We start from the raw sequence: 26,001 nt of genomic DNA, 5'->3' as shown, positions 1-26,001 counted from the left end.
ACATTAAAGTCACCAAACACATGTATTTGTGCGCTAGTGTCGAGGGACAGTGCCGTGTCTATGCTGTCAGATACTTTGTTTATTATGGAGCAGTCCTGAGTCGAGGGAGAGCGGTAGAGAAAATAATAGTAGCTAATATTGTGTTGCATGTTTAGTCTAAAGCACATAAAGGCTTGATCATCTGTTTCTAGGTTTGTTTCTCTAGTCAAGGGAAGGGTATTACGAATGTAAACTCCAAGTCCGTGCATATGTCTGTCAGAGTCCTTACGGCAGAGTGGGAGATATCCAGGCATGTTAAAGTGGTTAGAGGGAATGGAGGAGTGTAGGTTAGTCTCACTTAGTGCTAAGATATCCGGGGTATTTGTTAAGAGAAATGCTTCAACATCAGCTAAGTTAGTTCTAAGCCCACGGATATTTGTGAATGAGAGCCTCAAGGGAGGAGGCAAGTTGAATTTGTTTGTCCCTAATCCTGGTTTAAGCTTATTTTTAGATTGTATGTTATCAAAGAAGTGTCTTTCAAAACCTGCATATCACTTATTAATCCAGTCAATCTAGCTCATTTTTTGGCTCAACCTCAAACAAATTGCTAACAAAGGTTTTTAAATTGCATTATAGGCAAGAATATCTCCTCTTTCAGATAAAAAAAAGTTTATCAAAATTAACCTTGCGGAAAGGGGTCAACGACCGCCACCTTTAAAGGGTCCCCCCGATTCTAGTTTCCCTCTCTCAACTCAATTATTGTAAGGATATCTTCAAAATTACAAATGTATCAATGTGAAATTTTATAAATCAACAGTTTTCATGAAGTTGAATATAATTATAAACTCATTGGTTTGGTATTATTTGATTTTGGTTTACGGCATATCAACCCTTTTAGATTATTTGATACTAGTCCAGTTAATCTAGCTGTTTTTTTTTTTTTGTCTCAACCTCAAATAAATTGCTAACAGAGGTTTTTAAATTGCATTGTGGGCAGGAATAACTCCTCTTTCAGATAAAAAAAAGTTTATTAAATTAACCTCGGAGAAAGGGGTCAACGGACGCCATCTTTAAAGGGTCCCTCCGATTCTAGTCTCAATTACTGTAAGTATTCTTTTTTTTTATTAGCCGCACCTGCTTGCCGTCCCTGGCCGAAAACAAGCAATAAAATATTTTAATATTCTGGTGGTCATAAACCTGGCGCCTGTATGCTGTGGTACTGGTCAAGTCTGAGCAAACTCTCTCTCCCATAAAAAAAGTTTATTAAAATTAACCTTGGATAAAGGGGTCAACGGCCGCCATATTTAAAGGGTCCCTCCGATTCTAGTCTTCCTCTCTTAACTCAATTACTGTATAGTCCAGTCTTTGGTGTTGTGGCTGAACCTCAAACAAATTGCTAACAAAGGTTTTTAACTTGCATTGTGGGCAGGAATATCTCCTCTTTCATATAAAAAAAGTTTACCAAAATTAGCTTTGGGGAAAGGGGTCAGCGGCCGCCACTAAATCATTTGGGCCCTGTCGTAAAATGCGATAACTAGCGAAAAGGATGATACGCAAAATTAACAATTACCATAATGTAAAAGGACAAAATATCGACTGTGTCATCTGGTTTGCTAAATCGCCAAGGCCGATATATTGGCCTGAGTCTAAAGGGTTAAACTTCAACTTAACAGTATTAAAATTTCGATGCATAAAATTCCTGACAAGTATGTCCATTAAAACAATTAATTACAAAAATGATCATTTTTGCTGACAAAACACCTTTATTAAATTACACAGAACAAGTTTATGAACGGACCAAAGAACATTTCTTGTCAAGAACTAGTCAAAGGTCACTTCATCATCATCATCATCATCATCATCATCATCATCATCAAGATCTGGCTGTGATGAGTTGGTGCAATGGAGGCCTTTGCAATATCCACACAAGTTTGAACAGTGAATGCCATGTTTCCTGCAACTGCATCTTCCTGTATACACCCTGAAGTACAGTTACACCTAATTATAGCCAACAAATTTACAGGGCCAGGTGGTAAGTCAGTCTTAACTGGTTGTAATTTACCATCTGAAAGTGTCCATCCCCACTCGTCAGGTTTTAGCTGGTTTCTACCTTTCCATTCCTGAATTTGGAAGTAAACTCGAAGGCTGTGGAATTTCGTAGCTGCTCTTGTCGGTGGCAATGATTTGGCTTCAACATACTTTGAGCTATTTGCAACCTTTTCTTTAAAGCGACTCAGTCGAAGATGATTGATGTTTTCCCCATCATTACCATTGTATAGGCACACTAAAGCCTTCTCCCCAGCTTCAATAACCTCTTCTGCACTGCTGTCTTTGCCAAACACTTTAGCCAGTTCGAGGAAGTTTCTATTGTTCATCACCTTTCGGAGGGATGCTGCCTTCCCAATTCCGTGAACACTGGATGTAGAATCACAACCCAGTAGTGCATGAATGAAAAGAATGTTGGAACAGACCGCATCTCCCAATGATTTCCTCACCTCTTTGATGTTCCAGACTTTCACTCTTTTTTCACTAGCTTTTGGTTGTGGCGTAAAGAAGATGTTGTAAATATCATCGCTATTGGTATGATAACATAGAAGGACCAATAGGTCAGTGTCATCTGCTATCAAAATGGTTTCTCCTGTCTGTGCCAGTTGTAGAGTAGTCTTCACAATCAATATGTCAGCGTCTCCAGATGCATGGATTACTTTACAACCTGCTTCCTTCAAACTCTTTCCCAGCAAGTTGATAAACAATTGTTTGTTTTGTCGATTAGCAAGGAAAATATCCTTTTTTAATTTGAACACCACGAAAGGAGTCAGTGACACATTAACTCCAACAAACCTCCCTGCTCGGCGTCGGTGAGTCGAGTCCTTAATGGATGGGCCACTTTCATATCCATCAAAGACAACACATGCTTTTCCATATCTATTTGTGACATATCTACAGTATTGGTCACAGATCTCATTAAATGTGCGACCTTTTTGCCAAGGGAGACGCTGAAGTAGTGCTCTACCATCTAAGAGATACTGTGGATCTGATGACTGTGGACCTGATTGTACATGAGAAGTCAGTTCCCATATAGCGTCCGCCAAAGCAGATCTTTTTGCCTGTCGCAGTAATCCAAAATAATCAAAAAGAGCAGGTGGGTAACCACACAGCTCATATTGAAAATGTTCTTGCTGCTCCTGGGTTGAGGGTTCATTATTAGATAGCACACACAGTCTCTGGAATAGGAGTTGGGGATCAGTCTCAACAGTTTCATCTTTGCTGAGTGAAACTTTTGATCCAAGTGTAATTGCTTGATCCTTTTTTTTTAAAGTGTACTCTTGTACATTTTCTCCAGCCATTGAAGCTATGATTGCCTCTCCTATGGCGTTTACTCTGTCCACATTCACCTTTTTGTCTCCACTTACTCCACTTGAAATGCTGTGAATGGACGGATCTTCCGTGAAAGGGTCATATGTCTGGAGAAACGCAAGGACCTTCCATGTATCCCTCACATCACGCTCTTTTCTTGCTGAAGTAGCCTCCTGATGCTGGTCACTAGAGCCATAATGAATGCCTGCTAGTTCTTGCATTGTAAACTTGATTTCCGCGCATGCTGACAGTGATAGCGTCCAAACAAATCGTTGAATTTCATCCATTCCTCTGCCATGAGTAAGGCCTCCAGACGTCTTCAGGCTTCTCATTAGCATCTGTTCAATAACCAGATCCGTTGACAAGCCAGCCCAGTAGCGATCACTCCGTCTAATGACATGGAATCCTTCCGAAAATTTCTGGTATATTTCAGGGTGGGTTTTTGGCAGACCATCCATTTGCTGCAAATACAGATACGCCGACTTTGCATATAGGATGTGTCCTGCTGCAGCGAATATTGGCAGCATTTTCCTAACAGCGTCAAGGTGCAATTCCCAGTTCCCGGTGCGCTCTGCTTTGATAAACAGTTGCAGGCTCTTCACCATATCAAGGTATTTAATCCACAATTTTGCTGTTCACTGCTCAACCATCGCATCATTCACATGGTTGATTTTCTGGGTAATCCTGGTTACAGACTCTGAAGACAGAACATTATCCAATCTCTCAGTCCCACCAAGGAGACCTATCAATAGCCCCTGAGCTTCTTTAAAGTCTTCATTTTGATGAAATGACTCTTCTGCATCAGTGTTGGGTTGATCATGCTCAGTGACATGTGAAACTGGCAAATCATAGGCTTTTGCTAATAAAATAGCATTCAGAGCAGCAGCAACTAAAAAGTGAGCACGAATGGCTCTTGCAATTGCTTTGCCACTTAGCATGTGGTTGACTGTGTTTTCAGCATACACAAGTTCAAAAAGTTCTTGCAAACCAGAACCTTTCATCAAATGACCAATTGACCCCAGAAAGCTCATCTGTGTATGGAGCCCACCAAGTCGCAAGACAAATGATTTCAGGGGACTGGAACTAGGCTGTGACTCGACTATCATCATTGCTTTGTACCAAAGTGGTTGATCAAATGTTAGAATTGATGTTATGTTGTTTTTTTCTGGCTAAATCACTAATGTAACATAAAGTTGAGTACACACAGGTTGGGTTACCAGGGTCCATGTCAATCATTGGCAAAAAAACTGTTGCTGATTTTCCAGGATATGTTCCTTTGTACACTGACTGCATAAGGCCTGACCATACAGGTCTGGACGGATGTAAAATTAGTGAAATCTCCCAAAGGATGTCAACATTGGCTGTGAAATCGACAACTTTCTTGGCCAGGAGCTTTTTAAATGTAACTGGGGGTTTGTTGGTGTGCCGTGAATCTAGGAACTTTATTTTGATCCTTCCAACCTTTATTATCTCTTCTGAAAATACCTGAATCCTTGGAATTGGTTTTGCTTTAACTTTCCCGGGGGTAACAGATGCTATGATGCCCATACCATGGAATCTGTTGAATCCATCAATACTCCTTACATTATGGTCCACATTATCAGCTACGAACTGCACAAATTCAGTTTCAACGGGGAACAGAATTTCAGTCCCATGAACAAGAGCAGCACTTCTTTCGAATTTCTGGACTTCCGAGTAGGATGAAGAGAAACCATGCTTATTCAGAGTGTCAATCAGGAACCTCGATCCAAATTGGTTATGAATTTCTACGGTTAAACCAAACTGTAAAGGTGCAAGGAGAACTCTAGGTCTAACAGCTTGCATTATCGCTTGACCTATCGATGCAAGTTTCAAATCATTGTCTTTGCCTGCAAACATATTCCTGAGAAAAATCAACAATGATTTAGGAACATATTCAAGAATCACATCCTGTTCAAGATCATTCTTAGATGGGAGAACGGGGATGGGAGAGAGAGTCTGCTCAGACTTGACCAGTACCACACCCTACAGGCGCCAGGTTTATGACCACCAGAATATTAAAATATTTTATTGCTTGTTTTCGGTCAGTGACCTCAAGCAGGTGCGGCTAATAAAAAAAGAATACTTACAGTAATTGAGACTAGAATCGGAGGGACCCTTTAAAGATGGCGTCCGTTGACCCCTTTCTCTGAGGTTAATTTTGGTAAACTTTTTTTTATCTGAAAGAGGAGTTATTCCTGCCCACAATGCAATTTAAAAACCTCTGTTAGCAATTTATTTGAGGTTGAGACAAAAAAAAACAGCTAGATTGACTGGACTAGTATACAATAATCTAAAAGGGTTGATATGTCGTAAACCAAAATCAAATAAAACCAAACCTATGAGGTTATAATTATATTTAACTTCATGGAAACTGTTGGTTTATCAAATTTCACATAGATATATTTGCTATTTTTGAAGATATCCTTACAATAATTGAGTTGAGAAAGGGAAACTAGAATCGGGGGGACCCTTTAAAGATGGCGGTCGTTGACCCCTTTCCGCAAGGTTAATTTTGATAAACTTTATTTTTTTCTGAAAGAGGAGATATTCTTGCCTACAATGCAATTTAAAAACCTCTGTTAGCAATTTATTTGAGGTTGAGACAAAAAAAAACTAGCTAGATTGACTGGACTAGTATCGAATAATCTAAAAGGGTTGATATGCCGTAAACCAAAATCAAATAATACCAAACCAATGAGTTTATAATTATATTCAACTTCATGAAAACTGTTGATTTATAAAATTTCACATTGATAGATTTGTAATTTTTGAAGATATACTTACAATAATTGAGTTGAGAGAGGGAAACTAGATTCGGGGGGACCCTTTAAAGATGGCGGTCGTTGACCCCTTTCCGCAAGGTCAATTTTGGTAAACTTTTTTTTATCTGAAAGAGGAGATATTCTTGCCTATAATGCAATTTAAAAACCTTTGTTAGCAATTTGTTTGAGGTTCAGCCACAATTTGACTGGACTATATCGGCTTGTTCTTTTCGTAGGCGTTGGGCGAAATTAAATCGTCACTTTGGGGTAAGATGGGTGTAGTTCATTACTGGACTTTATTTGTAATCTAACGGTCCCAGGTTCGCTTTTTACCGCAGGTAGGCCCAACTCATACGCTTGTGCGTTTCCGCGCATGCTCAGCACAAATCGAAGCAATTATTCGATGTATTCAAAATTTAAAGAATTTCATTTTATCCGACATCGTTTTCAACTACCTGCGCTTGGTTCTTCTGATTAGGGGCTTGTTTACGATTTCCTGTTCTCAATGATTTACGATGGGCTAATGGAAATTGATAGTCGTTGCAATATTTTCAATGATGTCATAATCCATAATTCATTGTAAAGTCGCATTCTATTTCTCTGCTGCTATGCCATGTTTGTAGGTGCAATTATACTAGTAAATCCTCCGTTAGCAAATGGTAAGAAACTATTCAGTAGTCAGTACTGAACATGTGTAGCATGTCATACTATGGCTGGATGATGTCACATTTGCGTACTTGTTTACTTGTGTTAATTTTGAACTTATGTATCACCATAGGTTTTGTTACTCTAATTTTTTTATTTTTTTTATTGTTTTATTTTTTAAATTGATATAATGGCCTCATTTTTACACGGTCTATCAAAAAATTGCATACACCACAAGTTATCTATAGTCAACTGGTTGACGAACAATGATCTATACAACAGAATTCAAGTGCCAACGTGATGAGTCGCTGTCCGGGTAATCCGAATAAACAAATTATATAAACGGTTGTTTTAATAGAATTTTAACAAAAACAAAATCATAATAATTATTGTTTATCAATTCAAACATCTTAAAATACTAGGATTGTTCCAAAAGTAAAGGCTTCTATACATTTATCTCGAAGAGTTGAAGAGCTACGATAACAGGGGTGGTAGCATTAAAACGAGCAACCTTTTGTCCTCGAGGATTTATTTTTCTACATAGTAACCACCGTTCTTAATGCAGTTTTGCCAGCAATGAACAATGGCGGTACATGGGCGTCCGGAGTGCGCTCTGTTTATACGAGGGTTGTTCCAAAAGTAAAGCCCTCTATTTTTTAACTAAAAAAGTTGAAAGACTATGAAAACGGGAGTATTACCATTAAAACCATCGACCTTTTTATGCTTAAGAATTTCTTTTTCTACGCAGTTACTACCATTTTTCATTTTTTTTTTAAATTGAAGGCTTAAGTCAAATCTCTTGCGAAGGTCACTAGAAAAATGGTCGGATCATTCTACATTTCCAGAAAGTACCTCATTTTTTATGCAATCCTTTCTGTATAATGGCCAATACCCCATGAAGATGGTGAACTTCTGTAATATATAGATATGTTCTGCTTTGACAGAGTGCAAAACCGATTTCGAAATCAATTAGATGAATTATTCTTGCCTCTACAACCTTTTTCACGCAGTTCGTCTCTACTGTATCGTTATGTTCATAGTAGGTGTTCAACAGAGATAAAATCTGTGAACCGCAACAAAAAATATTCACAAGAACTCATCTAGCTGCAACTACAGAAATGAGCTTTCTTTTCTTCTGTGCTAAAAATTAAGCTTCTTTCATAGAGCATCACATCTGTTAGATACAATACCACGTGGCTACTTCCCAACCAACCACAAGATGGTCGTCTTTAAATCTAATGTAAATAAATATTTATTTTCTCGTCTTCTTGGATAATAAATACCTCTTAAATAATATTCTGCCCACCCTACCTATTTGATTCCAATCTTCTTGTGGAGGTGTTCATCGTCCAATTGAACGTCTTTAACCCTTATCCTCGAGTAGTCCCCTATGTGGTGATCCATAAGTAAATATTTATATTTAGTACTTTCTCAGCGAGAGTTTAATATTCGGTTTCCTGTTACATTGCTCGTGGATTTGTTAATTATAATCGTTAACCAGTATAATACAAGCTATTTCGGTTATATTTGTAGTATGCTGCTTCGAGTTTCCATTTCTTTATGCTAGGCTGTTCTCTGAATGTTGACAATGATTTCTATATTATCTGGTGCCTAATGAGGCGTTCATCCTGAGCTAATTGAACTGGCTTCCCTCTATTAAATTCACAAATTGTCCTAAGTCACATGTACATGTATATAGCATTGTTGTCTCCGAGTAGAATGTAAACAAATACTGGTTGAGTCGTCCTCTTGGATAATGAATTCTTCTTAACCACCTGCCCAGTTCATCTGTTTATTCAAATTCTTCCGTCGTGAGGTCCATCTTTTAATTTAAAAATATCTTTAATCCTTATTCTTGAGTGGTCCCAAGTCTTCTTAAGTGATGGCCCATTAGTAAAAGAAATGCATTTTATTCTTTTTCACAACATGCTGTAACGATAAAATATAAACTGAAGAATCAGAATCAAATATTGATTTTATAGGACAAAAGCTATCGATGACATCTAAACAACAAAGCAACTGACTTTATTTTATATATTATGAAAATATTGAGCATTTATTTGTAGTTATTTTTAAGCATCTTATGTGTGGCTTAAACACTTTTAATTATGAAAATGCTTGTATTTTTTACTTTACAGAAATGTGCGCAGATCAAACGCCTTTATCGGGAATTGATCTACAAGATAGAACCTTGGGAAGAATCAGTAAAAGTTATTGAAGGTTCGTATCCATTCAAGAACCATAACGATGGTGAATGAGGGAATTGGAAGGAGGTTAGAGTATGTTAAGTGATTTAATTATTCGCATCCAAATAATCTCAATTTTTTAATTTATTATGTTTTGTTGTCAAAGAAATATTTTTTAAAAAGTTATCTTTTGTAAACAGGATGTTTTAGGATTCTTTCGACTGGGTTTATAACCCTATAAAATAATTTAATGTTTTGATAGAAAAGCCCTCTGCTATTTGTTATGTTGGAGTATGTAATTGAGACAGACGTATTGTTTGAATTAAATGTAACAATTTTTAAAAATGGATGAAATGTATTCATAGTTTTGCAGGAAGTGATGTAAGTTATGAGCACGAAAGATTTGTCGAACAAATTGAAATCGTTTTAACAGGGGAAAATCGAGACCACTTGTTAAGATAGCAGATAAAAGACAAAAAGAAAGTTTTGAAAATGTTTTTATTAACCCAACATTCTCTTTAAATAGAATTAAAAAAGAAAAGAAAATTAACTTAAAAAAAAACGATTCAAAAAAAAATCCCCGAAGAAAAAAAAAACAGATTTTAAAATTTGAAAAGTTGATAAATTCCAAGATTAAAAGAAATGTTGACAGTTTAGTTGCCAACTCAATGCAATTAAATACGGAGCTATTATATGGTTATTGAAATTTTGAAGGATATATTATAAAGTTTATACGATAATATAGAAAACTATTGTAAAGCTATTTAAGAAGAGCCATTCTACGGTTATTGAAATTATAAACTTTATATTACAAGATTTATGCGATTTTACAATACCTATTGTATTGATTACAATACCTATTGTATTGAATTTTCATATAAAATCAAATACAGGGCTATTATATCGTTATTGAAATTACAAAGTTTATATTATAACTAGGGCTATGACAACAGCATATTCTTTTCCTTGTTTTGATTTTCAGGTATATATCCATTGATATCTTATATGTTTTGTTTTGTTTTTTATGTAGAATGGTGTGGTTCTCCGTTGAGTAATCGTGTCTGTGTCGGATATATACTCGAGAGTCAAAACAATGAAAAGTATATGCTGTTGTCATAGCCCTAATTATAACCAATTATAACCAATTATAACTAATTATAACCAATTATAACCAATCTCCAGCCCCTACCCCATTGCTGCAATGGTGCACCCTTTCTAATGGAATGTGATCTGACGAACTCCCACCTGTACTTGTACACTTGTACCCCTTTCGACATAAAAAAACTAAGTCAATAAGCAGCAAAATTCAACCTCTTCATTGTAAAGGTCCTTAGATGCCTGAAAGCCTTCTACTTCAATGGTTTTCTTTTCCTGATACACTTTGGAATTCCCTTCCTGTCTCCTGCTTTCCTGACTTTACAGACCCGCAGAATAGACACCTCACTTCTCTACCCTCGTCATCGTGGTTGTGTGGATATTGTCCCAATTAGGAGCTCGTTACGTGCAAGTGGAAATCTGCCTTGTTTGTGCGGAATAAGAGTAAAAACAAAAAATCTGATTACGTATAACAATAGTTTATGATAAGCACATGACGTTAGATTTGAAAATGACGGTATTGTAGCTCACAGAGAAACAGTCTATTGGTAATTAGTTCCATAGACGGGAAGTTTTTTTGGGGAAAAAAAGGGTAAGTTTATGAAAATTTTTCCTGATATTCAGTACACGGGGGAAGAAAGAAATGTACATTGTAGTTTAACTTATTTATAAGATGCATATCAGCAAAATAAATGAATTCACAAAGCAGTCGTATGCAGAACATATGTGCTGTCGGCATAAAATATTCGATATGCTGTAAAATTAAACACTTTTCGTCCAAACCCGTTATCTCACAGATAATGGTTGCTGACGAGATCAACAGATCAACACAAAAGCATAAATATAATCGAATATTGTATTTGCGCTTTTATGACCGTTGCATTTCTTTAGTCATTTATTGTTTTCAGCGACGCTATTGATATAAAATCGTTTTTCTTTTACTGTTGTTTTGTTTGGATTTTTTTTTGTTTTTGTTTTTTCTTTTTCTTTTTCTATTTTTGTGAATCTATTATTGAATTGACATTTTTTTTTTCCAACATTAAATTACCTCCTAAAGACAAGTCGGCGCACGTAAAAATTATCAAGCACACGAAACATCCGTTTTACAACTCGTTGCAGTGTCTATTTTTCATAATCATAAAATTGTGTAATCAGTTACCCGTGGGCCTGTGTATGTGTGTTTGTGTTTCTCTGTCTCTACGTGACTTAGATATTATTATTATTAGCACTCAATAGTTCTCACGCAGGTCATTATTAAAGATCACTCACTGATAACAGCCGGTGGTGTTCCCTGGACTCTGAATGGCAAAAAGTCTCTTCAGATTTCCAGTATTTTCCGCCTCTTTCGATAACCTTAGCAAATGAATTTGCATTATCGCGACAGTCGTTTGCCATTAACTTCTCGCTGCAACGACTATTAGCCTTCACTGGAATGTAAATGGCAACAAACCTCCCCAAAGTCCCAGGCTTCTTGGCACTTATACAGTGGAGGTCTGTTTAGTGCTTTCTTTCCTCAGTCTTTCCATCCTACTTAACTCTTCACGATTATATCGTGTAGTACCAGACAATGCCAACACTATAATTTTGCAGTTTAAGTTTGCTTGGTTCTATGTGGGATCCTATTATCTTTTCGTTTTACTTCTATCAAACTTTTCCGTGTGACCGCTTAGGGTATGTGAATCATGTGGGTTGATTTCCACGTTCAAGTGTTTTCCTTAAGGTTTCAGCCTTTTATATAGTTTCAGTCTTGATTATCATCATTATCATCATCATCATCATCATTATTATTTGCAAACTTTAAAAGATTTTCATTTCATTTTATCAACGTTTTTTCTTCGCCATATTCTTTTTATTTTAAGGACCTCTCCAACTGTTTTTAGAGACATACATTTGTCTCTGATGAGTTGTTTGGTGAATTTCTGCTATTCAACGAAACATATGTTAGACGTACTATATAACCATATGAATAAAATACTACAAGTGTGAAATAAATACATCTTCTGGTTTTTGAATGATAACTAACGATATATATATATATATATATATATATATATATATATATATATATATATATATATATATATATATATATGTCTTCTATAATATAAAGCTGAACGTCTGTGTGTGTGTCTGGTCAAGAATAGGCTCCTATATGGTTGACTATTATAGAAAACTGATCACATATAATTATAAAAGATATATCGAGACACGGGAATGGTTATGTTTGATCTGGCATAATGATGATTCATTAAAATTGTGGGGTCTGCGTACGCGCCTGGTCCACAAAGTATGGAAATAAAAAAATTAAAAATTAAAAAAAAACGTTTACAAGTGTTTTTGATATAGATGTACATAATAATACTTTGATAAGTATGTTTTAACTTAAATAGGGATGATATAATAAAATTGTGGGGCCTGCGTTCGTGCCTGGCCTCCATATAATGGAAATAGGCACAAACTTTAATAAAGACTTTTCATATCTATCTGCGTAAGTATACTTTGATAATTATGTTTCAGTTTGAAGAAATATGGTATAATAAAATTATGGGTTGTTCGTTCGCGCCTGACCTCCATAGAATGGAAATATGTCACAAAGTTTAACAAGGTTTTTTAATATAGATCCACAGAATATTGTGATAAGTGTTTCAGTGTGAACAGGTATGGTATAATAAATTATGGTGTTTATGTATTTATTTTTACTCTCATCATATTTTGCTTTGGTTTTGATACCCCCAAATTCGAAGCTATCTTTTTACAACCCTTCCTTTTCATAACCTATCATATTTTCATAAATCAGAGTCCATTTTCTTTAGGCTGTTTTTGAACCCAGTCAAAGACAGATACTTTTGCTATATATATATGAGAATAATGGAAATAGTATTCTGACAAAATAGAGAGATGAAGAGGGAACAAACCAAATTATATGTCCATCAACGTTTCGTCTTTATTATAAGAATTTTTACGAAACGTTGATGGACATATAGCTTGTTTATATATATATATATATATATATATATTGTGTGTGTGTGTGTGTGTGTGTGTGTGTGTGTGTGTGTGTGTGTGTGTGTGAAAGAGATCGAGAAAAAGAGAGATGAAAAGATTTTTATGGTATAAAATTTGATTAAATATTTAAAAATAAGAAGAAGAGTCATAATTAATTAGGGGACAATATTGAAAGCAAAATAAGGAAAAATACACGTTTTCCTATATTTAATAGTCAAAAGACTATTCCTTAAAAACATAAAATGTAAAAAAAAAATAATAATTCAACTAAAATTTAGAAAACTAAAACTCGGGGTACCTTTCGATTGAACCTTCTTCAAGAGTGAAATGTCGTCACATGACGTTTTAAATAAATAAATTAGTAGTTACATAAAGTTATTAGAAGCTAAAGGAGGAAAACGATAAGAGAAAAAAAACTAATTGATGTGGCAGCTCTTTTTTTTTTTCGACACTTTCATTTAAAACTACATAGTATTACCTCATGTGCACTCGTAGCCTTTGTGATCGGTGAAGCTAAAATATGTATCTTACAAAATAAATTTTCCCGGTGTAATGGATGATTTTTTGGGAGGAAAAAAATTACCTTTCTCTTTATATGAGCAAATGAATGCATTGCGTTGGACTGGAAACAATGCCGAGATTAGCGAAGAACATATTCAGCACCTCGTATTCCCAGATGGTCACCCATTTTGGTACGGACCAGGCTCAAAGATGCTTAACTTCGGTGATTTAACGGGAACCAGCGTGTCAACGTGATTATTCCGTATGTAAACAATATGTGCTATAAACACTAGTAGATATAAACACTAGTAGATATAAAGGCATTCGTAAACCATGCATCCGCACATTTAACATCGGAAATGAAATATGAACGTTTTCTGTAGGTTACTCAATATAGTATATTGAGCACTATCGAAATATATACTGAGAATATGTATAACAAATATATTATATTAGCGGGATCCGTGGAAATTGAGCCTGCAATTTGTATCGATCGGGTTACGCAGCTTTCTTCCGTCAACAAAACAGATTGTTGTCTTGACAAATAATTAAACTCTCAATAAAATTAAAGAGATTGCGATGGATGCACTCGTTACTGCTGTACGATTGCTAGTCTACGCCTTTGCGCAAAGAACTTCATGCACTCCAGTTTTTCGACGCGCAATACTTTGAGCTCATCCCATGCACCCGTCTTTCTAAACATATATAAGAAGGGGTCGCCTTCTTCGACGATATTTTCGAAAGCCAACCCTCTTTTCGCTTGACTAACCTTAATTAAAATTTCGCCACTTCCGGTTTCGCGATGGACGCAACGTCAAAGACGTCACGTTTTCTTTTTCACGTTTTTTTTTTTTCCTCCTTCGCGGTACTGGTTCGAGCCTGCCTGCCTACTACCACATTTTTTTCTTTTTTTTTTCGACACAAACTTCGAAACACCCGGGCAATGCCGGGCAATGCCGGGCACCCAGGCTAGTTTTATATAATCAAACATCTACGTTTCACCGTTACCGGTAATCACGATATTGTGTCATTGGCAACCTGACATTCATTAACACTTATCCTCACATGGCCTTTTAACTGTGATAAGCGGTGACCCCCTAGTAAAAAAATAAATATATTGATTATGTCTCTTTGTTCTTTATTCAAAATTATCCTTACAGTACCAAGAATTGTCAGGTAAATATTGTGCAAATCAATTAAACGAATGTAATATCTTAAACATATGTAAAAATTGTACTCTTTTAGTCGATGAGGCGATAAAATTTTATGTTTGGAATAATTCATTATAAAATGGGTAAAGTTGGAACTTTTATATTAGCAACTTGTTGATCATGTGATCTCATTTTAACTGTGTGTGAAAGGTGATAACGTACGTGCAAACACCAAATGCCTTATTTACCGCAAACAAGGCCACTTGGGTATAAGGGGGTACTATTTGGAACCATATCTACAGGGGCGCTATGTAGGGAGTTGAGCAGCGAGATATCTGTTCACATTACATTTAAATTATTGCATATCAGTACAGTCATGGAAACAGAAGACAAGAAGAAATTTTTAAAGCCTAGTAGTCCAAAGTAAGAAACTGTGAGAGTAAAAGGCTTTCCTACATCTAAGGATCTCTACAGTGAAGGGGTGAAATTTTGCTGCTTGTCAAGTTAGTCGGAGTATTTAGGCGCACTAGTGCTATGAATTCATCAGAACACGTTCCGTTAAAAATACTTGTCACGCAGACACAGAGATGAAAAACTGTGGCGATGGGTCATGGGCTAGAGCTTTGTTGATAGTGTGGGATCTATTAGATTGGCCACTATTATTATTATTATTATTAGTAGTAGTAGTAGTAGTAGTAGTAGTAGTAGTAGTAGTAGTAGATGGATTACTTACAATATTAAATGTGTATATATTTGAAATAGTAATCTTTGATCTTATATTTTTCAGGTCACCACGGCAGTGGCGTTGCTTCCTATTTCCTCTTTTTACGCTGGTGCGTCTACGTCAACCTTTGGTTTTTCATTCTTCTCTTTGGACTCGTCACTGTTCCCCAAATAGCCTTCGAAACAAAAGACTACAACGTTGCTGTTTTAGGAATTAACTCAAGGTTAGTACAATTATCTGTAATTGCATTTATTTGTCCATACATTTATTATGCTTCCTTCTGCATATTTTACTATTTAATACATAAAGCAAAGTTACTCTTTGTATTTTTTAACCTTAAACAAAATATATTGCCCCTGAGACATAAGGAGCTTCTATTAGGGGCCATGTTCATAGGGGCTATTCTAAGTGGAAAGTCGGGCCGCAAGGTGTGCATGAGTATTACATTTAAATTTATGCATGTTGGCACAGTTAGGGAAACTAAAGATAAGGTAGAAAATTTCACGAATTTTATCATCGATACCTTTCTTCCTACACAATTTATATTTGATTCTGGTTCGTTAGTTCTTTTTGTGGGTCATTGAAACATGTTGTTTGAAATAATAAAATGGAATTCGATGTAATGTCTTCCAGAAAATACTTTGACGGAATCGGAATTAGTTTTATAAGAACTCCATTTTTAAAAAAGGGACATAACTCTGCATTTATTAATATAAAATTATTTTGTTTACAAAAATGCAATAACATTTTGAAAGAAATAGCTTAGTCAAAAGAAAAATAAATAAATTACAAGAACAAGCATTACTGGAAACATCGAATAGCTACAGTTAACGATGCATAATCGCGAATTTAAAGTTTTTTGGTTTGTTTGTTTGTTTTGTTTTTTGTTAATAAAATTTAACAGAATTTTTTTTCACAAGGTAATCACCACTTATCAAGGTCCGGAAGCCACTCGGGGACAAGGGTTATTGCGTGTACAGTGCGTTAGTATTGGAGATTTGATAAAGTGTCTTACTTAAGGGGGCGGCTCATCAGGAAATTGTTTACATTGGACTTGAAGACATCCAGATAGCAGTCAGGTGGGAAACAGGCAACCGGAACAGAGTTCCACAGGTATGCACTTCTAAGAAAGAAGCTTTGTTCATGGAATCTACGTTTTGGTTTTGGCACAGATAAGGAGTGGGAAAAATCTTTGACAGTGGTTTCAGCTAGACGTGTGTTTATAATATATAATGATGTTAGCCCAGAATTATCTAAATTGTTGACCTTCAATTTATTTTTGAAAAGAGATCTTATCGAAAAAAAGAATTGTTGCCTTTCAATTTATTCTCAGAAAAGAGATCTTCCTAGGCGAGAGTCTTGAATTTCATTCCACTCACGAGCTAAATTTAGGACGAGATTTCATTCTATATTTTTCGCGTTGTTCGAAGCCGTCAGATGTGGTCCGATCTGCTGGCCATTTTTAATAACCTTCAAAAACGTAAAAATGGTGCTTAAATAGGAATTGTATTTATTGTAAGACAGGGAGTACATGGTTTCTAGCTACCGTCCAAACCATTACGTTTTCTTTATTAGCCAAACACAGAAATACCATTACATTACTTTAAAAACACGCATTGCTTGGTTTTGCTTCCTGACTAAAATAATAAATGCGATCCAACCATCTGGTTCTTTCTATCTGGGTAACTTAGGGACACTTATTTTTCACTTTATATCACGTGTCTATTCTGTGTCGCTCTTGTTTCTGACAGGTTTAGGATACAGGTTTGAGAGCTTTCTGGCTGCTGTTTTCGCTGGATAGTACAGGAGTCCTTACTCTTAAAAGTATCTTACATTTATCTTCATTGGGTTTTCTCGAGTCCACACTACCGTAGAAAGGTCTCGACTAATAGACTCACTAATGTGAGCTTACAGAGGTCCAACAAACATTCACTTTACTCAACCACTCTATCTTAAAGCAAAAAATGTTTTAAAACAATAATACGTTCAAACCAGCCGCTTCCCTAAAAATAATTAATTTTCCTCCTCTATTAGGGCTTTCGTTCATAAATGTCGTCGACGAAACTAATCTACACTCTTCAATCTCCTCAATGGTGTAGACTCTAATTCCTTCTCTTTCTCTATGTCGTGAAGACTCATGTGCATGGGCTCGAAATCTATATCCATAACACCGTTCCGTTGACTAGAGAACATAGTCTGGAATCAGATGATCAGGCGTTCATTTGCTTTAGATTAACCTTACAACACAGCGTTTGGTTACTTATATTTTATCATTGTCTTTCTACTCAGAATTGTATCCTCATCCACCGATGGTGTGGATACAGCATTCTCTTTAGATTCAAGTACCCAAATCAATGTATTTGTAAATTTTATCTTGACAATAGAAGTTACCTTGATTTCTCAAGTTCTGCAGAAGTAACTTCAACGGCAGATATATTAGTTTTTTTTTATTTCACATTCCTTTTTACAAATAGTTTTCTCGACCCGTCAACCAGATCGAGGTGATTAGCAAGCCTAACTTCTCGATCGTGAGTGACTGACGCTCACAGTCCATTTGGGATCACTGATCACTTTGTGATAAAGATTGATATCACCTTAAACTTTCGACCACAAATCGAAGCACCGTTACTCAAAACTAGAAAATAATATCAATGCGCTGACTTGAAATCTGTCAGAGATCACGCCTGATGAACACTGCGCAATTGAGATAGCAGAATGAGTCAAACAAGGCATTGAAGCCTATGTTTCGGTGCGGAAATTCTATAGAAAGCCCACTTTCCCGAATTGTTCGTTTCGACCCGTGAAGCTTCTATTGCGCATAAGCAGCAAGCATTTCGCAGATTCAACCGTAATAAGTTAGTTACAAATAGACAAAATTTATAGCATCAAAAACCATTGTAATGTTATAATAAGCACAGATAAAAGTATATATACCGAGATGAACCGAACCGTATTGAATCGCAGAAATTAGGAACTCTCGGTTTCTCTAAAACGTACAGGGTGAGTCACGGGAAACGGATGTTTTTAGAACGCTCTTTGCTCTCCTTGAGTAAGGGTTAGGGAGTAAGGAAGGTAGTCGTTCAACCTTTTTGTTAAAATATTCGTAAGAGTTTTGTGTTCCTTAAAAACATCCGTGTCCCGTGACGCACCCTGTATAATAGTGTCGTGAATAATGAGCAATCAATAAATTTCCCCACTATTCAACCACTTTGATATCGCTCGCACGGCAACAGATAAAACTGTACTGCTTATACAGCAGCTCCCCTTAAACTTCATCTTAGATTCCACAAACAACACTCACCCAAATTTCCATTACAGAAGCCACATATCCCGACACCTAAGACGTGGAATTTATCTCATCCCTGCCATAGTAATAAAACATGTTCTGTTGAGCTTTCTCCTGTCTCCTCTAACCATCTATAACAAATGCCTTGTCAAATCTTGCTTCTATGATAGCTTAAAAAGTGCCTCTGCAGTAACAGTGTTCAAGAATTATGGTAAAAGAACTGACCCGCAATATTATCACTCTGTCAGTTTTCCCCACTCTTCGCTAAAATCATTGATTTGTTGTATAGCTGTCTATATATAAACGTATGTACGCACACTTTACAAATAACGTACTTATAACGATATACAAAGTGGGACAATAACTAAGTGTATGCATATCAATAGTTCATGTTTGCATTGTTACACGAGATGTTTCGTTTTAGTGTGTATATATGGACATCCATACGTGTCTCTGTGATGTATGTATAAAAATATATGGATTGTATCGTCCTTTGCGTGTACATACAAAACGTGTTCATGTAAATGTGTAATTATTAGTTCGTGTAATATATATTGCGGGTGTGCATTTTTTACCGATCACGCATATTCTTGTAGACAAAAGGCGACATACCTTTTTTTCATCGTTTCCTTCTCTTTTTTTTTTTTTTTGGTTGAAACACTATGAACGAAAATACTTCCTTCAGCGTGTTATATTTTATATAACTTTATTTTCACGTATCCACGCTTCTCTTTGAGTTTGGCAATTTCTATAGATTTCTACATCTTCCAAAATGCGTTCATTAGAGCTTCTATGGATGTAAAAAATAGCTACTAATTGCGAGTCTGATCTCCAGTAAAACTAACCAACTAAGTGATTACCCGACTGTTCATGTGAATATATCTTAACCGTTTCTTTGTAAGTTAAGCACTTTACGTAAACAGGTCAATCTTATTGTTTATTGTTAATTGTAAGTATTTATTCTAAATTACTGAATTAAGATCCAGGTTCTTTGTTATCGTAAACTATGTAAATATTTTATTGTGACTTTAAAATATTTTACTTATCGGTAAATTCCAAATCTGTCATTGATTCAAATATTTATTTTCTAACATTAATAGCTTATGAAATATTTTAATATTTCGATAACCTTGTATATTAGTTTGATCTTCCATCGATACCTGCAGTTTTATGAAAACACTGGAAATCCAGCCAACACAGCTCTAATATACAGCAGAATTCGTAATCAAACAAGCCATATCGTATTTCAATCCACAACATGACTCAGGTCAACTTCTATAAAAACAGCATCTTTAAACTGATCCCAGGAGATTGACGAGAAATAACTCCAACTAAAATAATATTCTTTGAGAGATCATTTGTGGGGAAGTAACAGTCTAATATATAGTCGTATTAATTTAAAAATGATTTTTGCACCCTTTAATATGAGCCTCGCAAGAACGCCCAAGACCGGTCAGAACAACTAACAAACCTAGCCAAACAGTTTGCTTGCAAGTCGAAGTTTTGTCAATATACAGATCTAATTCGTATAAATATTACTAAAAGCTATATTTATTTAATTAATTCCTATTGCCGTTACATATATCTTCATCTTAAAAAAATCACAAATAACAAAAATTGTATTTCAATTTAATTTTTTTCAAAAAAAATCATTTATCCGCCTCGAAATTTGTTTTTTAAAGGGCGCATTTTTCAATAGATATCTTTAAAACAGCATCATCAGATACGTAACTGAATAAAGTCTTTCTCCATGAAGCAATCGCTTAGCGCTCCTTTCGTAAATACAGTCTGTTAGTTCGAACTTTAACAGTAGCATAATTATTTTTACTCTAATTTTGGCTCACAATGAACTTTGAGAATATTGAGCAGTTTGGCAATTGTCTGTATTTTTTAGATGAGGTGTTTTCATTTATTAAGATTGTTGGACTTGTCACTAGTGACATATGGCCGAGTGATCCTAGACGTTGTATCAAATTTTACAGTTACCCAAAGGTGCTGAGTTCAATCCTGAACGAAGGCAGTGAAAAGTAATATTCAAAACAGAGAATCAGCAACTATGTCCCAGAGCCTAGCTGGAGTCCGAACACGGTACCCCAGGGTTGGGTTCGAGACTCCTAACAAACGGTTCCCCAGTTCGATACAAAACACCTGATGAAGGCCGGAGGGCAAAACGGCCGAAACGTTGTGACTATAACAACCAAGATGAGGAAGTCAGTCCGACAATCTAAATAAATTGAACAGTTTGTTTAGTCTTATTCTATTATTTACTAGCAGTTCAACCCGGCCATAACTTCATGTGCATATGTATATATTAAAAAGTGTGAACATGTACGGTAATGCCTTTCTATATAATAGGCTTCCTTTACTACCATAGAGAAAAGTTGGTAGAGACAGCAGAGGTCAAACTTTTCAAAACTTTGCCCCCAATTTTGACCCCTTAACATTTATTGTTTTGGGCTAAAATTAAATTAAAATGTTTGACCCATGTCCAAGTAACTTACATCTAAAATTTCAAGTGTTTAGACACAAAATTAGCGGAGGAGTTTGGTAGGGTCTGCAAAGGTCAACTCTTTCAACTTTGACCTTTTGCCAACCAAATTTTCGCACAAAAACTGATGAAAAAGTTGCTGAAACTCTGAATACCCTTTATGTAAAATTTCAAATGTTTAGACACAAAATGGCTTAATAATGTGCTGGAGACCGCAATGGTCATATCATTTGAACTTTGACCCCTTGGAAGCCAAATTTTCAGAAAAAAAAAAACGATTAAAAAGCTTGCCTTATGTCTGAATACATTTTATGTAAAATTTTAATTGTTTAGATCAAATTTTGAGTTATTTTTTAAAGATCGCAGAGATCAAATTTTTTTTAACTTTGACTCCAATTTTGACCTCTTAACATTTACTGTTTTGGGCTAAAATTAAATTATAAAGTAGATCCATGTCCAAGTAATCCATATCTAAAATTTCAAGTGTTTAGACCCAAAATTGGCGGAGGAGTTTGGTAGAGTTCTCAAAGGTTAAATCGTGGAACTTTGACCCCTTAATAACAAAATTTTTGGCCGAAACCCGATTAAAAAATTTTACCAAATCTCAATACTCCCTATGTCAATTTTCGAGTCTGTACACCGAAAATTTACAGAGTTATTTGGAAGGGAATTGTACACAGACAGACAGACAGACACGCACACACACACACACAGACATTTTCATTTTTGTAGATATATAGATTTATGTTTTCTGATTTACATATTTTACAGAAAGTAAGACGCCGTGCAACACCAGGTAACTCTGTTGATAGCATATAAAACTTACTGAAGTTTCCAGTCCGTGCTCTTTTAGTATTATATCAAATATGACCGCTAACTCTTTTAAATTGGCATTTTGACAAAAAAGTAACATACCTTAAAAGTTTTAAGACAATTATATGTGATAAAATGCAATTGACTTGTTCGTAGTTTAGTGTTATAGCTTTATTCTCGATAAGTTCACCATTTGATGAGATTAATGTAGGCTGACACAACACCGGAAGTGTTTGGAGCCAAGTGCTATTGCAAATCAAGTTAGCGCATGTTTCTTTACTTATGTCTATCATTTGAAGTAGGTGCATTGTATTTAACAGGAAGTCCGGTTGTTATATTCTAAAATGTCAACAACATATGACGTATCGTCTTTCTCTTTCGCTAGCTTGCTCTCTCTCTCTCTCTCTCTCTCTCTCTCTCTCTCTCTCTCTCTTCAGCTCTCTCTCTCTTTCTCTTCAGCTCTCGCTCTCTCATCCGCACTATTCGCGTTATTTTTCTTTTCAGTTTTAGTTCAGTCATGTAACAACCAAAATATCATTCAATTTGCATCATTCGAACTATTCTCGTCATTTTCACAACGTTTCGACTGCTGCATATGTATATGTAAACCTTGATATTAGGAATGAGTTTATTTTTAGAATAGGATATATTCTACCAATCGTTTGGATAAAAATATGAGTACATAGACTACAGCACCAAATAAATATAATCATAAACTTGAATCTTTGTAAATATTTCGATATTCCGTTAAAAACACACACATATAATGATATTACTTACACACTGAAGTAAGTTTTTAGCAGTAAATATTCTCCTACTTTATTTAGAATATGTAGTCCTCGCCTTACGGATGTGGCAGCGATATTTACACATAAAGAACTTTTAATTAATGAGGAGGCTGAAATAACTAAAACGTGCTTACACGAGAATGCCTTTAAGTTAAATATGTTTAAAGCACCGTTAACTGCTAAACTAAACATCTTTGATTCATAGACATATATTAACCCTGATATTTTGACTTAATTAGTTTATTTTAGAATGACGGAGTCTTATTACTTCAATTATTATAACTGCAAAAAAAGAGTAAGAGAGATGAAAAGATGGGCGGAACGATAATTACCAAGATAAAAAAAATGAAATAAATTCACGGTCCTCTTTGCAGTGGTTTTAATTAAACGATTTCTTGCTGGGAATGTTTCATAGGTTGATTAGCACTTACCATGAGCACATTATTCCCATCAGATCAGTCTGTTACAGTGAAGAATGGGTGTGTGGACACCAAGCAACACTAAAACGAAGGGTCAAGGGCCAGATGATCTACCCAGGAGACTTCCAGCTGATTACATGTTTGTCTCCAAGTCTAACGTATACAAATACTTGTGGAAATATCCTTTTTAGGTAATAAATTCATCTTGAGTAACCTTTTGTCTAGCCCAGCCTGCTGTTCTCCTTAACTTTTATCCTAGAGTTGCTTGATAAGTGGTGACTTATTAGTAAAAAAAAATCAAGGTTTAAAAATATTTTTTAATATCAATTTAGTCGCCTCGACTCTGAAACATGTATTAATTTATTTGCTGAAAGTGGGAGATCTGAACTCATCCTAACGATTGATAAATTATGCTCGTATATTTTTGTATAGTAAACCTTCCCTTTTATTTTACAATACTTGTTGAAAGTATCCTCTATTTTCCCCTGTTAACCATATTACCCAGTGTAGATTAATCCTTAATGAGATTCATGTTTTTGTTTATGATTTCCTTTAATAAGAATGCGATCTCATGGGACTTACTAGCTCAATCTAGCGATTGTTAAATGAATGTGTTAACGTTGTATATTTATATCTTTTAATAGTTGTTTAGGTTTCCTCTTATTATTTTCTCTGTTATGTGTGTGTGAAACGGCACTAACCCTATTTGGGTTTAACCGGCTTCCTCCAAACGAGGAAGTTCGATGGGAGTACGAAATTTACAAGCAGTCCCCAGTCGCATGTAATTTTCTCTATTAGTTCTGATACACTAGCATTGGAAAAAAATCGTTTAATATTTTCATTAAAATCTTACGAATATTTTATATTTCAGCTTTTACGTTTTCAGCGGCGCACGTGTTTAGGTGAAGATCGCTATTTTTCGTGCTATATTATTGTGGAGCGTTGGAAATTAGAGAACAAAAAAACAATAATGGAAAAAAAAGAAACAGTTCAATTTACGTGCATGTAAATTTATTCTCAAATAAACAACTTGTTCTGCATTGAAAAAGTACAAAACCGACTTCGAAATCCTGTGGTAAATGTCTTGTTCTTTCACACAGAAAAGCTGTTGTCAGTCTTTCTCCGCTCTATCGTTATTTTCATGGCAGGTGTTCAACTGAACTCTGGTTCATGATTCCCCTGTAAAACATTCATAATAAAAATCCGTTTATCTACAACCACTGTCAAATATTTCCCGTTGTCCCGCCGTGTTCCTAAAACTAAACGGGACTTCAATGAACAACGTTTCTTTCCTACAAGTCCCGGTCTGGGACTGCTTCCCAGTTGACTGCAACGTAGTTATTTTCAAGTCCAAATGGAAACAAATTCTTGTTGAGCCGTGCTTTTAAATAATCAAATTCTGTTCAGTTTCAAAAAGTCGTTACTAATAATCACGGCGTCATTTTACTTGACACCTGACAAGCTTATTAACTTTTATCCTCGAGTGGACTTTGAGCCTTTATGAGTGGTAACTCTTTAGTAGAAGTGGTTAGGGAAATGTTTAATGTGGTACATTAAAGAAAAGAACAACATATTTTAGTACTAAACAAGGAATACACTATTAAAAGTAACATATGTCGCCAGGGTCATAGAAACGAAAATATGCGTTACTTCGTATAGTTTGTTTCAGGGAGTCTACGCAACTGAGATGAGTAAAACACCTGTTGAACTTACTAGTTCGACCTAATGATTGGTAAATTACTTTGTTCGTGTTGTGACATTTGTTGTTAAATCTGCTCTTTTATCCTTAATATTTGATCAGGTTTTCCACTATTATTTTCTCTGTTACTTTCATATTTGTTTCGTTCATTTTTCTACTTTTAGTTACGTTCATGTCAACGCATCGAATCGCTGTTCACAGTTATATAAGTTCGATGTAACCTATACAGAAAACGTGACAAAACTAATTATGAACGTTCTACAAGGAACGGTAAGTGTGAAAAAGAAAGAAAAGTAAAAAAATAAATTTAACTAATTCATTAAAATGGCTGATTTGTTTTCTAGAAAATCGAAATGCATTCCAGTGGAATTAATTTAATAAATAAATTATTCTTTTTTTTTTCTAAATATGATATTTATTCCCACGGGTTATACTTTAAAATGTCTTATTTGTTTTCTAAGAGATAGGAATGCATTGTAGTGGATCGAATATTATAAAACAATTATTTATTGTAACTATTTTTTTTTCTAAATAGGATTTTTATTTCACCGAGTAATACATTAAAATGGTTGATTTGTTTTCCAAGAAATTGATTGAGTTTCTTAATTAAATATTTTGCCATCTTTTTTGCTTTATCTTTTCACAACACTGCAAACTAAGCTTATTGTCTGCTCGCATGTGAGAACTAAGATACAACTTTTAAAAAAAGACGATTGAGTTCCCTTTTGCTCTCCGGCCAAAGAAAAAGAACTTCCCCTCTTCTTTGATACGTGTAATTCTGAACTTCCTTTTTGTAATGTCGTATCATGACAAGTAACTCAGTTACATATCAAGTCGGTGGCGATTAAGTTAGCTAGTGTGGATTTTGACAAAGGTCACACTAAGTGCATGATAAACCAAATCTACAAGGCGAAAATGCTCTCGTGATTAAGTCAAGGATGCTAGGCATTAAATATCAAAGCTGAACGCCGTAGACAAACAGTGATATGACGAATAAGGTCACAGTTTTCCAGTTGAGAGAAACAAATGTTTTTAAATCAGTCTGTCTGTGGAGGCCAATCGTAAGACATAAAGTCATGGCGAA

At 35.3% G+C, this 26,001-nt stretch overlaps 1 protein-coding gene across 3 annotated transcripts in view; it reads left to right on the top strand.

Moving 5' to 3' along the window:
- LOC145292991 (transmembrane channel-like protein 7) overlaps nucleotides 1-26,001 on the top strand; it is a 195,571-nt gene that overhangs the window by 126,210 nt on the left and 43,360 nt on the right. For 2 of the 3 annotated variants that reach the window (XM_080139242.1, XM_080139240.1), the window contains exons 3-5: nucleotides 8,903-8,984; nucleotides 15,488-15,647; nucleotides 25,082-25,187. In XM_080139242.1, coding sequence (XP_079995368.1) covers nucleotides 8,903-8,984; nucleotides 15,488-15,647; nucleotides 25,082-25,187 — 348 coding nt within the window. The remainder of the gene's footprint in view (nucleotides 1-8,902; nucleotides 8,985-15,487; nucleotides 15,648-25,081; nucleotides 25,188-26,001) is intronic. The other variant, XM_080139241.1, reaches the window with a different exon arrangement.

This window comes from Euprymna scolopes, chromosome 14, assembly GCF_053919585.1.
Source record: "Euprymna scolopes isolate OS-2025 chromosome 14, ASM5391958v1, whole genome shotgun sequence".
Lineage (NCBI taxonomy): Eukaryota > Metazoa > Mollusca > Cephalopoda > Sepiida > Sepiolidae > Euprymna > Euprymna scolopes.
The sequence above is the reverse complement of the archived record's forward strand: the minus strand, read 5'-3'. Positions and strand labels throughout refer to the sequence as shown.